We start from the raw sequence: 16,577 nt of genomic DNA, 5'->3' as shown, positions 1-16,577 counted from the left end.
ACGGATCTGATTTTCTTGTCATGCCAAAACCTCTACGACAGACTGTGCTCTTTGAGATGCATGACGCACCCACTGCAGGACATCTTGTGGTTACCCGCACGTACGACCGCGTCCGCCGCCGCTTCTATTGGCCTGGTCTCGCTCGGTCCGTCCGACTCCATGTTCCTGCCTGTGATCACTGCCAGCGTCGGAGAACACCTCAGGTACTACTTGCCGGTATCTCCAGCCGATGCCCGTCCCCGTGGCACCATTCTTTCCTGTTGGATTAGACCTCCTCGGTCCCTTTCCCACGTCATCCTCTGGGAAAAATGGGTAGCCGTCGCAACTGCTTACGCCACCCGATACGCTATCACGCGGGCGAAGCCTGCCAGTTGCGCCACTGACGTCGCGGACTTTCTCTTGCGTGACATTATCTTACTTTATAGTGCCCCGCGACAGCTGCTTACTGACCGTGGTCGTAGCTTCCTGTCGAAAGTTATCACCGAAATTGTGCCTTTCTGCTCCACTCAACACAAGCTGACTACATCATACCATTCTCAAACCAATGGCCTTACAGAGCGGTTATACCGTACTCTTACCGATATGCTGTCCAAATACGTTTCTAAGGACACCACGACTGGGACATTCCCCTTCATTACGTCACATTTGCGCAATCTTCCCGGCATGACACCGCCGGATTTTCTCCATAGTATCTACTGTACCGTCGCGAACCGACCTAGCCCCTTGACACGGCACTTCTTCGTGCTGCGTTCTCAACAAGCGAGTACGTGCGCGATGCCATCGCCCTCGCCGACCATGCACGACAGCTTGCCCGTGTTCGACTGACGGCCTCGCAAACCATTCAGCTGCGTCAAGACAACGCCAGCCACCATGACGTACAGTTTTCGCCTGGTGCCCTCGTTCTCCTATGGTCGCCCTCTCGTCACGTCGCACTTCCAAAAAAGCTCCTTTCATGATACATAGGGCCCTGCCCCGTGCTGCGCCAGGTGACGCCTGTGACGTACCAAATGCTCCTGTGAGTTCAACCTCGTCCTCTACTCTTGCCTCTAGTGATGTCGTGCACGTCAGTAGGCTCAAGGCCTACTACACTGCTTTCGAGACCACCATTTAGTCGCTCCGGGACGGCGCTTTTGCCGCCGGGGGTAGTGCTACGGAAGACTAATTGCAATGACGAAGGGGCGAGCAGTTAGAAGACGACGACGACGATTGGAGGCTAGCGCGGGCTGCTGGCTCTTGGCATGGTGCCAGTACTGCGCCAATTTCGTGACCGCTGGAATCAGTACAGACATCGGTGGCGCCTTCGCACTTAACAATATTTTAGGAGTTTGTGTAGATCGCGGGATGGCAGGGGAGACTCTGGCCCCTCCGGAAACGCTGGAGAGGGATTGGGTCCCGCAGCTCATCCTCCCCTATCCGCCCCTCCCCATTTAGCCGGCGCCTGTGTTTTGAGGTCTTTTTCGACGCGGGGAAAAAATTATTTAGCCCGTTTTGAGCAACACAAAGATGTATCGGGAATCCTTCATGTTCCTGTACAATATCTTAGTTTTATTCTACTTCTATTCTACAATGCACGAAAAATGTGATTAACTTCAAGCGATTGCAAATAGTCTTATCTCGGATCGATCCGGCTACGTTGCAATTGCAGATATTGAATCTTGGGGCATGATAGTTTCGACACCCTGTATATTTACATACGTTGTGTCTGCGTAAGGGTAATGCGCTTGTTGTCCTATTGCCAAGATTTCAGAAATAATGCGAATACTTTAATAATAGCCGTGCAAGTCAGCGCCAATAATGATGCAATAAGCTTTCAGAAGCAATAAAATTTTAAGTGAGAAGGCTTAGAACCTCAAACGACGTGGGTAAACCAGCACACTACGATAATGCGACTAGCATCGGCATTTCCCTCGGGGGGGGGGGGAGGGGTCTCTGCTTTCCTTCCTGGAAACTCCGGAAGGGGATCGGGCACCAGAGTTCATGGATGCACTGATGTTAACGCTATCGAATGTCCGTTGCCTCACCTTCCTATCTCTTCCCGTTCCAGAGTAATTGAGCAAATCATGGCATCCAGTGGCGACATCGGGCAGAAATTGTGGGCTGTAATTGAATATGACATCGGAAGGTTGTGTGTACTGCAGTTTGCAGGGATGCCTGCGTTGACGTCAGCCCTGTGCGGAGAGGTTCAAGGAATGTGAAAGTTCAAAATCGAGCCACATCAAACCTTGCCGTCAGCACCGAAGTGGACGGCCCGCAATTGGCTCTAAAGAGGATCATCAACATCAGGTGGACGAGCCCCAACAGCACTCGCCATATCCTATGGTTCAGTGGACCGCATCACTAACGTCCTACTGGGTCACAAGAAGATTTGCGCTCGTTGGGTACGCTTTCTAGACTCGGTCATGTCGGTCGTTAGTTGCCCTGGTACCCAACGAGTGCAAATGTTGTTGTAACGCAGTAACTTATTGATCATGTGGTTCACTTAACTAATGGAAGTGGCGAGTGTTGTTGCGATCTCGCCACTTCGCGTTACATGATGCTCCAATTGCCCGCGATCAACTCGTTCACCTGACGTTGATGGCCTTCATCAGAGGCAGTTGCGGGACGTCCACTTCGATGGCTGGATGTGGCTGATGCGGCTGGATTGTAGTCTTTGATATTGTTTGCCCACCTCCGCACAGTGCTTACAGTCAACACGGGCATCCCCATAAACTGTAGTCAGGCGGCGATGAAAGTTGATGAGCACGCAACCTTCTGCAGTCAGAAATTTATTTCCAGCCCGCTGTTTCAACCGGACGTCACAACTGGATGCCATGGCTCTCTCGATTACTCTGGAACCAGAAGACGCAGTAGGCTGAGAGGCAAGTGTTATTCTATAGCTTAAGCATCAGCGCATTAATAATGAATAGTTGAAAATATTCGCCGTATCATTAGCAAGATAGTGGGCTTGGACGGGTTATTTCTGTATCGCCTTCGTGAAATTGAAAAGAGTGCTCTGGTGTTGCGGAGTTTGTTAGCAGAGGGCATCAAGAGCAAGCAATGCAGTGCGTTCCCTCATTTAAATATGCTAATATTTTCCACAGTTCGTTGTCATAGGTTATTGCATTATGAAATAATTCTGATGTGATGACAGCGATCTCTTATATAACTAGAAAGGTGTAAAGAAGCCCAACATGTTTAATATGTCCGACTCCAAAATTAGTATATGCGAGAATCGCCACTCATATATTTTTTAATTCGTTTCCTTTCTCTTCTCCCTTTTTTTTTGACGTTTGCACCGATCATAGCCGCGGCCACTGTGCCCACGGGTACGTACCTTAGTCGAGTGTCCTACCTGCAAATTTTTCTACATATATTCCTTGGCAGAAACTTGAGCGCAACGTCACAAAGTTTTATATCAAAGTAGTCAAAATACAAGTTATTACTTTTCCCTCTGTAGCACTGTTGTAGGATAGTTTTCAGCTTTTGTGCAGCTGGTAACGGTTGCACACCCTTTTTCGAGTATCCTAGATAAAGCAGGAAAGGTTATTCAGAAGAGTTACAGCACATTTATCTAACCAGTAAATGTAACACGCAGAAATGCTTTTCTCAGATAGCGCCTGGGTAGATTTTAGCGAAGTGTGCGACGAGAGCTTTTTGCTATTAATTATCACACTTATGGAAACATGCAGTACGGCCGATATGATTGGTATTTGCACCAGTAGAGACACTTCGGATACACCTCCGCCACGTCATTCATACGAAGAATCACTTTTTAAAGGATATTTCCAGAACCCGTGCTACATCCAGCTTTGGGCAGGCCGTCGGAAGCATATCTATTTCGATTCCTGCTCAGGCGTCACAAATTATGCCGCGAAACATTTCACCATGGACACTGTCCCCACTGGAAATCGTGCCATACATACCTGGAATCAGTGCGAAAAAGAAAATGCCTCAAGCAGCGACTTATCAGATAGCTTTAGAATATATGCACAAAGAATACGCAGCCGCAACGCACATTTTCACAGATGGCTCTACAACTCCACATCGTTCATCATGCGGACTTTTTGTTCCCTCTACAGGACAACGATTCTCGTTTCGTCTTGAGCGAGCGACATCATCTACTTCAGCGGAGCTCTATGGCATTAAGGAGGCCCTTGTGTATATACTTCGACAGCAGCCGACAAAGACATGGGTGATATTCACAGACTCAAAAGCAGCCCTACAAAGTATATGGAACCGGCACAAGCGTTGCAATAATCAACCAGCAGCATTTGACATTGCTTATCTTCACCACAGGGCTAAGATTGCTGGGCATTGCATAAAGTTCCAGTGGATACCTGGCCATGCCGGCATTTCGGGAAATGAAAGAGCGGACGAAGCTGCCAGAAATGGACTCCAATACCGCAAATTCAGAAGAACATATTTTACAAAAGCCGACGCTTCAACCATGGCAAAAAAATATGCCTATCAAGAAAAAGACTGCATCTTGAATCTGCCGCTTCACCAAGACAACTTCCTACGTTACATTGACCCAGAAATGAGACCGAAAATTCCACGACCACTTCCTCGACACTTAGAGACATTATATCATCGTCTTCGACTGAACGTGGCATACACGAACAATTATCTGTACCGCATAGGACTTACCACTAGCCCATACTGTGATAACTGTCGCAACATAGAGACAATTGAGCACGTATTACTAGAATGCCCCGCGTACCGCGACGAGAGACAATTTTTTGAGCACCAAATGGACATGATTTGCCCCGAACCGTTAACGTTACCGACCATCTTAGGTCCAATGCCCGGCCCTTCGAAACAACGACGGGTTTTGGATTTATTGTTCCAATACCTGACAGAAATTGGTCAAATAGGAAAGCTTTAAGAATTGCATCCTTCCTATACAAAAGCCTAAATTTACCCGCCATGTCACCTGTAAAAATTAGTATCAGGTCCAGTCGGACATTTCATATTTATTTTTATCCTTTTTTTTCTCCCACTCTTATCTGGAATCTTTTAATCCCATTCCCCATCCCTATACAGAGTAGCATGCCAGCGGTTATATACGCGCCGGCAAAATTCTCTGTTTTTCTAATAAAGAGCCCTCTCTCTCTCTCTCTCTGCACCAGTAAATTAATAAATATTTTTATTACAAGCCTTCATTTCTTATTCTCTTCATATATTATCAAACATTCATATGTTCAATTTTATATATTCTAGTGACTGCTGGAAACGTAATTTATATTTATGGCCATAGGTTTTATAAGTTTTCTTATGTTCGAAAGATTGAAGAAAGAAGAGATAAAAGCACGAAGCTTACAAATGCGAACCTCTGCAGCTAGAGCAGATGACAGCAGTTCTGGCAACAGCATCCATCACACCCTCCATAGCACGCAAATTTAGTATAATTTGTATCACGTGAATTTTTTACGATGTTTAAGGTTTTGCCACAGTGAATCGTGTGTTGTGGTCTGTTTGGGAGCCATGTATATTACAGCAACTTATCTGGCTTAGATGCCCTAGTAGATGCAGTTGCGATATCATTTCTCACTGCCGAAAGTCTGATAGCTTTCTGAAAATTGACATTCAGCAATTTTGTATAAAATAATTGACGGCCTAAGTCACAAAGTTGCTACTAAGAGTATCTAGATTTTAAATTTTCATTTTAGCTGCACGAAACCTTATCAAATTTGGTGCAGTGGTTGCCTAGAAAAAGGATTGCTGCTTTCCCATGTATTTAGACGGTAGCCTTAGAGCTAGAGCTTCCTCTTAGTACACGCATATGAGATGCACACAATTTACAGTGAGCTTTCGATATTGGTAATAGAGCTGCAGTGCGTGCACGTGATCATAACCAGCCATTTCGGACATTGCCCGTTCGGCATGCTGTTTACCTTCACCGCAGAGCAGCAGGGTAACTGAAAAGGGCTCAGGTTTCAAGAAATACTTCACAACGTAGGTCGAGTTTCAATTCCTACTGACAACATATGCATTTAATGGCATTTCGTTGTTGCGCCAAGGCAATGTGTTGGTCGGGGATGAACAGTGAAGTCGTTCGACCGGAGCGAGTCGTTTTGCACACCTCTCCCTACGCAGGCTACATTGATTTCAAGAAGCGTCAAAATAAAACTCCAATGCGATTTATTACCGCTGGCGTCGGGACGGTAATGGGAGAGCGAGTGCCATCCTGCCTCTTTTCTCACAGCGGATTTTGAAAGGCAACAGGGAGGGAGAGAGCGACAATGCGGGTTCGTGCCTCGAGCATGCTTGCCCATGATTCTATGGGTGCTTTCGCCTTTCTGGCGTTTTCAGTGGCTTGGGCGCGTGCGCGTGAGTGGTTCTCAGTGAGCATGCTCGCGTTTGTGTTTATGCTTGCATTTGCTTGCGCGTGCGTGCCTGCGTGCCTTCTTGGGCGCGTTTGTGTGTCGTGAGGATTTTCCTCCTTGTACCCATACCCTTAACCGCGAAGTATACCCACGCCTTACAAACTACACGATAAACGAGGCATCATCACCACTCCAAACACGGACTCCACACATCTAGAACGGCATCAATAAGCTGAAAATGCTCGACTCGTAGTGGAATCCACGAGACCGCAACGAACGTACTTAGAGTATTAAAATTTGGAAGGCGCTTAAGCTTCAGCTTAAAGAGAACGCTATACCCGTATTGTTTATCGGCCAACGCTGACGGCCAACGAAGGCGAGCATTCTGCTAGAAACGTGGGCTCTTTAGTGGGAACCGACCGCACGGAACCGACCGCACGGAACCGACCGCGGGGTGCTTCATGGCTTCTGAGATTTGCGCCCGCAAATATGGAAGTACAAGACAGTTCTATGATTGGTTAAAAACACTGGAAAGGAGGTTAGCGCCTTTTTTCAGTTTTATCGTAATAGAATACAACGAAGATACAATACAACGCTATCATGTTTGTAGGTCGTCTGTAAGTCATAATTTCCAAGTTTCCTACGTATTTTAGCTTAAGAAATTCATATCAGTAAATTCATTGCGCCGCTAGGAGGGCCTCGGTATGTGTGGTTCGAAATTTTCTGCCAGAACAACATCGAACGTCAGACGTGGGCCACTCACGTAGCCAACGGATATTCTGCGAAGCGAGGGCCTTAACGCTCTTACATGAATAATTTGGTCTGTAAGCGAAACTGACGCGAACAAAATGCGCCTGTGACGTCAATAGACCTCTTTAACGTTAGCGTAATGACGCGATTAAGGTGACGTTAGCGTTAGCGTTCATCATCATCAGCCTGGTTACGCCCACTACAAGGCAAAGGCTGTTCCCATACTTCTCCAACTACCCCGGTCATGTACTAGTTATGGCCATTTTGTCCATGCAAACTTCTTAATCTCATCCGCCCACCTAACATTTAGCAGCCCCCTGCACACTTCTCTTTCCTTGGTTTCAACTAAGATGTTATTAGCTCGCGTTTGTTCCCTCACCCAATCTGCTCTTTTCTTATCCCTTAACGTTACACCCATCATTCTTCTTTCCATAGCTTGTTGCGTCCTCCTCAATTTGTGTAGAACCCTTTTCGTAAGCCTGCAGGTTTCTGCCCCGTACGTTAGTTTCGGTAAGACGCAGCTGTTATACAGTTTTCTCTTGAGGGATTATGGCAAACTGCTGTTCATGATCTGAGAATGCGTGCCAAACGCACCCCAGCCCATTTTTATGCTTCTATTTCAGTCTCATGATCCGGATCCGCGGTCACTACGTGCCCTAAGTAAATGTATTCCCTTGCCACTTCCAGTGCCTCAGTCCTCATCATCATCATCAGCCTGGTTACGCCCACTGCAGGGCAAAGGCCTCTCCGATAATTCTCCAACTACCCCGGTCATGTAATAATTGTGGCCATGTTGTCCCTCCAAATTTCCTGATCTCATCTGCCCACCGTACACGCGGATGACAATCCGTTATCTTCCCTCCTCATTACATGTCCTGCGCATGTCCATTTCTTTTTCTTGATTTCAACTGAGATATCATTAACGCGCGTTTGTTCCCCCACCGAATCTGCTCTTTTCTTATCCCTTAACGTTACACCCATCATTCTTCTTTGCCTAGCTCGTTGCGTCGTCCTCAATTTAAGTAGAACCCTTTTCGTAAGCCTCCAGGTTTCTGCACCCTACGTGAGTACTGGTAAGACACAGCTGTTATACACTTTTCTTAAGGGATAATGGCAACCTGCTTTTCATGATCTGAGAATGCCTGCCTAACGCACCCAGCCCATTCTTATTCTTCTGATTATTTTATTCTCATGATCCGGATCAGCAGTCACTACCTGTCCGAAGTAGATGTATTCCCTAACCACTTCCAGTGCCTCGCTTCCTATCGTAAACTGCTCTTCCCTTCCGAGACTGTTAAACAGTACTTTAGTTTCCCGCAGGCTAATCTTTAGACCCACGCTTCTGCTTTGTGTCTCCAGGTCAGTGAGCATGCATTGCAATTTCTCTCCTGACTTACTAAGCAAGGCAAAATCGTCAGTGAATCGCAAGTAACTAAGGTATTTTCCATTAACTCTTATCCCCAATTCTTCCCAATCCAGGTCTCTGAATACCTCCTGTAAACACGCTGTGAATATCGTACCTCCCTGCCTGACGACTTTCTTTAGTGGTATTTTTGTTGCTTTCTTTATGGAGGACTACGGTGGCTGTGGAGCCGCTATAGATACGTTTAAGAATTTTTACATACGGCTCGTCTACACCCTGATTCCGTAATGCCACCATGACTGCTGATGTTTCGACTGAAGCAAACGCTTTCTCATAATCAATGAAAGCTATATGTAAGGGTTCGTTATATTCCGCACATTTCTTTATCACCTGATTGATAGTGTGAATATGGCATATTGTTGAGCAGCCTTTCCGGAATCCTGCCTGATCCTTTGGTTGACAGAAGTCTAAGGTATTCCTGATTCTATTTGCGATTAGCTTATACTTTGTAGGCAACGGAGAGTAAGCTGATCGGTCTATAATTTGTGAAGTCTTTGGCATCTCCTTTCTTATAGATTAGGATTATTTTAGCGTTGTTCCAAGATTCCGGTACGCTCGAAGTCATGAGGCGTTGCGTATACAGGGTGGCCAGTTTTTCTAGAACAATCTCCCCACCATCCTTCAACAAATCTGCTGTTACCTGATCGTCCCCAGCTGCCTTGCCCCTTTGCTTAGCTCCCAAGGCTTTATTTACTTCTTCCGGCGTTACTTGTGGGATTTCAAATTCCTCTAGACTTCGTCCTTGTGCGGGACTCGAACCCGGGACCTTGCCCGGAATTCCATCCATCCTTATGAGCTTGCGTTGACAGCGCGTTAAATGCGTCGGAATGAACGCGTTTGTGAGATGTGCTGCTTTACTGGATGCGCTGATCTTAAAGTGTTTCCCTTTTATCGCAGGCCGCCTTTTGGACTAATTACTTCTCCCCACCTTGCGGGTTTCCGCAGAAGTATTACGTCAAACTGTTGCCCTCAATTGCATCGTGCTGTCGACAAATTCGCTTTCGCCCTGCCATCTGCTAGCCGCCTGGTTAGCTCAGAGCGTAGAGCGGCTGCCCCGGTAAGGTGGTAGTCCCAGGCTCGAGCGCCGTACCTGGACTATTTTTTTCAAATGTTAGGCTTTTCTTTCGAGGAAACCGTATGGGCTTCCTTTGTAGGAATCGCTGCGAATGGATGGATGTCTGATTTTCCCTTTATTAATTCTCTCCACCTTCTGGGTTTCCGCAGCACTATTATGTCAAGGCACAAATACCCTCAGCTATTTGCACTTTCGGAGACTCTTTTGGTTACGAAACTCTCCACTGACATAAAATCTTGTTTTGAAATCAGTTGTCTACAACACAACTAAATTTTGACATAACGAAGCAAACTGACAATTTTAGCGACTTCGTTATACTGAATTTGATTTTGTATTAGCGTAAAATAGTAGTACAAGTACATAGAACGTTTTTCCAGACTACGGTGCCTAGTCCGAAAGCCTAACTATTATTTGTGACAGTACATAGAATTGCCTGCGGTTCCAGGCGAAAGAAGCCTACTGGTATCCTAATGGCTAGACCCATTGCACCGAATGGTAGCATCGACTAGGCTGTACACAAAAGATTAGTATACGTTTTATGCCATAAGAAACAACATAATGCATTCTTCCAAATAAATACGGATAATATGTAACGGTGCGAGAATGCGCATAAATTAATACTAATAAAGTGAACGTAAAGGCCTTACCACTGCGGTGCAAACTGCCAAAAAATACTGACACTGACATCGTGTGCTATATACAAGCGAAGCCATTGAAAAGCACTTTCATTTTATAATGTTAAAGTCAAAACGTACATATATACTAGCTATAGACGCTCAGCTCAGACCTTTGCGAATCTCGCATAGCCTCAGCTTCTCTTATTTCATATGCCAGCTGAACAGAGTGACTTTCGATATCAGCACATCTGTTGAATTCAGCAGCACAGGCACAAATATTGGAGCGCGATGGAAGCTGGGTACTTGTACTTCACTGAACTAGTCGTGCCCAATATCACGTGCGAAGTACTAACTTACGGCAGAGTGAAAATGGAAAAGCGATAAAGTTCCAGATCGAAAATTCTTGACAGTATTACTCTCTTCGAATACTTATGAAACTCTTTATAGATTCATTTTTTGTCAAGTGCTGTGGTCCAAGTATCCACATCCACCCACTGTATGCAAGATTCAGGGGCATACAAATAAGGCATTTCTTGGCACAATTTTCCGAGCACCATGTTGTCGCACTTGCTCATGGGGGTTATCCAACTGTTTATGCAGGATCAGGTCTGCACTGGCCCGCATTAACGACGTGCATTCTCTAAGGACTTAACCTTTTGGTCCGTGAATTGGTTATCTCCATCAAAGTTGGTAAGTACTTGAACCAAAGATCTGAACAAGCAAAGTAGCACTTAAATCGTGCAAACGTGTTTTTCCCAAGAGGCTGCTTCGGCGAGCTATATAACTGCGGGATAGTCGTACTTTGATCCGCAACATGAAAGCAATGACTGCCTATAGCCCCCTTGCGGTGCGCTCTAACTCTCTCATAATCCAAACGCATAAATGCTATCTTCGTCAATCGTGACTATGTTGACGTTAAGGACATAGCCTCGAGCTCAGCGAAATGACGCTGTTTTCTTGAATCGAAATGACGCTGTATTCTTGAATTACTGCCACTAAGAACATGTGATGGGAACCAGAAGCGCGAGAAGAAAATCCATAAGGAAAAATATGCAAAAATGTTGAAATATATGCAAAATCACTGCTTCGCGCTAAGTGTGCTTTGATTTCTTCAAAGGAAAAGCAATTTCGGTGAGATGCGGTTGAAATATTGCCACCACGTTCCTCGGATTTCGTGAGAATCCTGATTTCTTCAAAGGAAAAGCAATTTCGGTGAGATGCGGTTGAAGTATTGCCGCCACGTTCCTATGATTTCGTGAGAATCTACGAAAATTAGGAAGGAGTCCTAGTGTCCACTGATGCATATCGGGGCATCAGGAGTGTAACTAGGCAGGGAAGGCGCTTCTTTTGCAAAGCAACGTCGAATTATGGAGAGTTCTTATACGATACTGGTCCAATCGCCTTCACAAATCATAGGTATACTCTTATGGTTATGTTTTAGTGAGCGTCCTAGTGCACAAGGAATCATTCTCGTCAGATAAGAAATATGACGATTCTCTGGCGCCGATTCTTTTAAAAAATCAGTCTTCCTAAATCCCTATATGATTGTGAGAAACGCCGTAGTCCGAAATGATTTAGGCCAACTGGGATTGTTTGATGAATGTGGCAGCAGCGGCGGGGATTCAAAACGTGCAACCTCCTTTATACCAACGCAACGCCAAAGCCGTTTAACCACTGCGGCGAGCTTTACAAGCTATTGTAGTAAATGGAAAGCTTTTCGAATGCCCCGTAGCAGTATCTGCATGGGCAGGTGTTCGGTGTGTTGCGACACCATGGCGGACCCGAGCACACGGTTGTTGGACCCTCCCGCGTTAGCAGCGTGTCGTTTAGCCCGGTCCGGGGAAAAGCTGATCCTGGACGTTGAGCAGGAGCCATATGTGTGGACCTTCAAGACTGCTCGGCGCAGGCAACAAACCTATTTGTGGTCATCCGCCGTGTTTGCTCAGTGGCTGTGGTGTTAGGCTGCTGAGCACGAGGTCGCGGGATCGAATCCCGGCAATGGCGGCCGCATTTCGATGGGCGCGATATGCGAAAACACCCCTGTACTTAGATTTAGGTGGACGTTAAAGTACCCCAGGGGGCCGAAATTTTCGGAGTCCGCCACTACGGCGTGCCTCATCATAAGAAAGTGGTTTTGGCACGTAAAACCCAATAATTTTATTTCAATTTTATTTGTGGTCCGCTTCGGGTAGACGGCACCACGGCGCTGAACTACCCCAGGGAAATCGGATGATCGCCGTATCCTAACTTTCCTCCTTATTTTCACTTTCCTACCCTCATGCTACAATATCACCTATCTACTCCTCCATTCTCCGTTTTCATCTTAACCGACGACCTGCGTTGTTAACCTCGTGTGCGGCACCCAGCCTTGGTCATAGCTTATATGGTTATAGCGACAATTGCACTTCAAATGCTTGCTTCACGACATGCCCTGTGGTCTCCCCTCGGTGGGCTCAATGGTGGGCGACTGGAATCGTCGCGGAATATCCGGCATACTTCGTGGGATCTGCTAAGCCCTTTTCAACTGATCGTCTCTGCAAAAAGGCGCGCACCGATGTTACCTACAAATTGTGTTTAAAGGACACAGAAGCACTCATGGAATTTCAAGAAGTTCATAGCGAGAAACACGATAAACCAGAATGAATTCTCCTCTCTTTGTTTAGAACTCTATCACAGACGGTATTTCAAGTGGCTATGGAGCCTCCAAAAGGTCCAGTGGGTATCTGTTACCTAAACTGAGAGACACGCATCACGACATGTTAACAGTCCTTGTCATATTTCGAGTTATTCCTATCACCATAACAGCACATTGAATCACGAGTACTGTCATAAGCGTTATTGAAGTTGACCGGCGATGGTCTCCCTGATATATAGTAGAATGAGAACGTAATCGACGTACAAAGGATAAAAATCGGACTGCACAACAAAGCACATTGCCGGAGACATTAGGAGCAACGTGCAACAAGGTCAAAATGTGTCTACAGATGATGATGACGGGTGTACCACAGCTTTGGCCACGCTTCTGAGTGCTGCCGAGGGCGGCTTACTTGTGTGAAATGCCGATCAGTGTGATGGGTTAAGAGAAAAAGCCGGCAATATCATTACCATATGGATGAGATAGTTCAAGTCACTGAGGAGTTCTATCGAGATTTATACAGTACCAGTGGCACCCACGACGACAATGGAAGAGATGATTGTCTAGAGGAATTGGAAATCCCACAGGTAACACCAGAATAAGTAAAGAAAGCCTTGGGAGCTATGCAAAGGGGGAAGGCTGCTTAGGAGGATCAGGTAACAGCAGATTTGTTGAAGAATGGTGGGCAGATTGTTCGAGAGAAACTGGCCACCCTGTATACGCAATGCCTCATGACCTCGAGCATACCGGAATCTTGGAAGAACGCTAACATAATCCTAATCCATAAGAAAGGGGATGCCAAAGACTTGAAAAATTATAGACCGATCAGCTTACTGTCAGTTGCCTACAAAGTATTTACTAAGGTATTCTCAAATAGAATCAGGAACACCTTAGACTTCTGTCAACCAAAGGACCAGGCAGGATTCCGTAAAGGCTACTCGACGATAGACCATATTCACACTATCAATCAGGTGATAGAGAAATGTGCGGAATATAACCAATCCTTATATATAGCTTTCATTGATTACGAGAAAGCGTTTGATTCTGTCGAAACCTCAGCAGTCATGGAGGCATTACGGAATCAGGGTGTAGACGAGCCGTATGTAAGAATACTGAAGGATATTTATAGCAGCTTCACGGCCACCGTAGTCCTCCATAAAGAAAGCAACAAAATCCTAATAAAGAAAGGCATCAGGCAGGGAGATACGATCTCTCCAATGCTATTCACAGCGTGTTTACAGGAGGTATTCAGAGACTTGGATTGGGAAGAATTGGGGATGAGAGCTAATGGAGAATACCTTAGTAACTTGCGATTCGCTGATGATATTGCCTTGCTTAGTAACTCAGGGGACCAATCGCAATGCATGCTCACTGATCTGGAGAGGCAAAGCAAGAGTGGGCCTAAAACTGTCTGTTGCAATTTACACTAGGTAGCGAGGCACTGGAAGTGGTAAGGGAATACATCTACTTAGGGCAGGTAGTGACGGCGGATCCGGATCATGAGGCGGAAATAATCAGAAGAATAAGAATGGGCTGGGGTGCTTTTGGCAGGCATTCTCAGATCATGAACAGCAGGTTGCCATTATCCCTCAAAAGGAAAGTGTATAATAGCTGGGTCTTACCAATACTCACATACGGGGCAGAAACCTGGAGGCTTACGAAAAGGGTTCTACTTAAATTGAGGACGACGCAACGAGCTAGGCAAAGAAGGATGATGGGTGTAACGTTAAGGGATAAGAAAAGAGCAGATTCGGTGAGGGAACAAACGTGCGTTAATGACATCTTAGTTGAAATCAAGAAAAAGAAATGGACATGGGCAGGACACGTAGTGAGGAGGGAAGATAACCGATGGTCATTAAGGGTTACGGACTGGATTCCAAGGGAAGGGAAGCGTAGCAGGGGGCGGCAGAAAGTTAGGTGGGCGGATGAGATTAAGAAGTTTGCAGGGACGACATGGTCACAATTAGTACATGACCGGGGTTGTTGGAGAAGTAGGGGAGAGGCCTTTGCCCTGCAGTGGGCATAACCAGGCTGATGATGATGATGATGATGATGATGTGCCCCAGTGCATCATACATAAGGCCATGTGTAGTCTGGAAGGAAAACAAGGTAATCACAATAAAAGTACAGCAAAGGTACATTTAAGAGAACCACGGCAGCGTATCTTGCGAACATTTGGAGAAAAAGCACGTTCATCGCGGGTATCGCCGCCTGCCCCCACAGTAGGAGCAGCCAAGGCTCCTACTTAGTACTCAGTACTTGCTAGAGGGACATCTGTTGCGGTGCCAGTGGCCCATTCAAGGGAAATTTTCTTTTCGACACTTGGGCGCGCCCGCTAAATACGCGAGAACCAAGTGTAGGAAAGGCGACGGGAGAAGCTCCTTCGGCGTCGAATGTGCGCAATGTCCTCTGGAGCTCCCTGGCCGTCTCCACATTAGCCGCTTGACAGCTGTAATTATCAGTGACTCCCCTCAGAAGCATTGCAGATTCTGCAGCGCTTCCCTTTCGACTAACGTTCGACGCCAGAGGGGACGCAGATAGAACTGTAGAGAGGAGGAGAGGGAGGTGAAGAAGCAGTTCCCATATGAGAGAAGGGTAGGTGGCGTGAGAAGGCAAGTAAACCCCACTACTATACGACAGTGGTTGGGGGGAAACAGGATAAGCTTAAGTTCAAGGTACGGTGGAGTACGTTGCTGGTATAAGCAACTTTCACGGTCTATAGGGGGCGCCACCTAAAATCCAACATGGCTGTCCGAGAGTAAGAACTAGAGCAGTCGGTGTAGCGCTGCGGTCGTCTTGCTCAGTTATATGTTGTTTCGCGTCGTCATGTTCAACTTCAGTTAACACGCCCGTAGGTATTAGCCTGTGTAATGGCTCACATTGGGCGAGCAGAACGCAGGATTCGAAGCCTGCTTGAAGGCGAGGAAGTCCTAAACATTGGCCATCTTGTGTGCAGCGGTATGAAAGCGTGCACGTCAACCTCCTGGACTGTTGATCTTTGCATGCAAACTTCGCGGCTTTGAAGAAACCACACGAGCTGTAGCTTCAGTTTTACCGCGAAGGTGTTAAAAAGAGAAGTGACCGTGCTTTCTTTTTGCTATTAATTCGACCGCTGTGAAAGCGTACCGAGACATATTATACGGCGCGGTGCTCCCTGAAAGTTGTTACTTGGACCGCTTGAATAAGCCGCCGTGTCGAGAACAAATTTTTCTCGTCTTGCGCGACACGAGAGAATCGTCACTAACATTCTTTTTAATTCCTTTCATTTTTTTTACTTTTTTCGCCGTTGTCCTTGCACAGATCACAGCCGCACCGGCCGGCCAGGGTGAGTGCCTTAGTCGAGTGTGTTACCTGCACATTTCTCTACACGCGTAGTGGGCGCCGATGGGCGTGCCACTGGTGGCGGCCTTGCCCAAGTGCGCTCGGGAGAGGAGGCAACCGCGCGCCGTAGTTTTCTGTGTCGTTGTTTTTGCTTGTGCTTCTGTGGCGTGAAAAGCCGCCTTAAAGCAGCGTTTTGTGAGCTCAAATTTCTTGTCTAGTTATCCTTGCTTGTGTTCACAACGCTGGGTGTTGAACACAAGAAGTAAACAAAAACGCATATATGACCGCTTTTGCGAACTAATGTGATAACCGTTCACCATTGTAATTTAGTTATTACGCTTTATGCGTGCTGTGCAAGCTACAGTCTTGTGCTGGTTCAACAGCCTTCGTCAGTCCTACCGCGTCTTGCATATAGAGATCAAGCGATACATAGCTGATATTTACCAGTCCG

General features: G+C 46.4%; 1 protein-coding gene across 16 annotated transcripts in view; it reads left to right on the top strand.

The window, feature by feature from the left end:
- LOC139061333 (uncharacterized) overlaps nt 1–16,577 on the top strand; it is a 284,688-nt gene that overhangs the window by 193,331 nt on the left and 74,780 nt on the right. For all 16 annotated transcript variants that reach the window (XM_070541220.1, XM_070541213.1, XM_070541217.1 and 13 more), the window contains one exon: nt 16,106–16,130. In XM_070541220.1, coding sequence (XP_070397321.1) covers nt 16,106–16,130 — 25 coding nt within the window. The remainder of the gene's footprint in view (nt 1–16,105; nt 16,131–16,577) is intronic.

Source organism: Dermacentor albipictus, chromosome 6 (genome assembly GCF_038994185.2).
Source record: "Dermacentor albipictus isolate Rhodes 1998 colony chromosome 6, USDA_Dalb.pri_finalv2, whole genome shotgun sequence".
Lineage (NCBI taxonomy): Eukaryota > Metazoa > Arthropoda > Arachnida > Ixodida > Ixodidae > Dermacentor > Dermacentor albipictus.
Note: the sequence above shows the minus strand (reverse complement) of the source record. Positions and strands in the feature narration are given on the sequence as shown.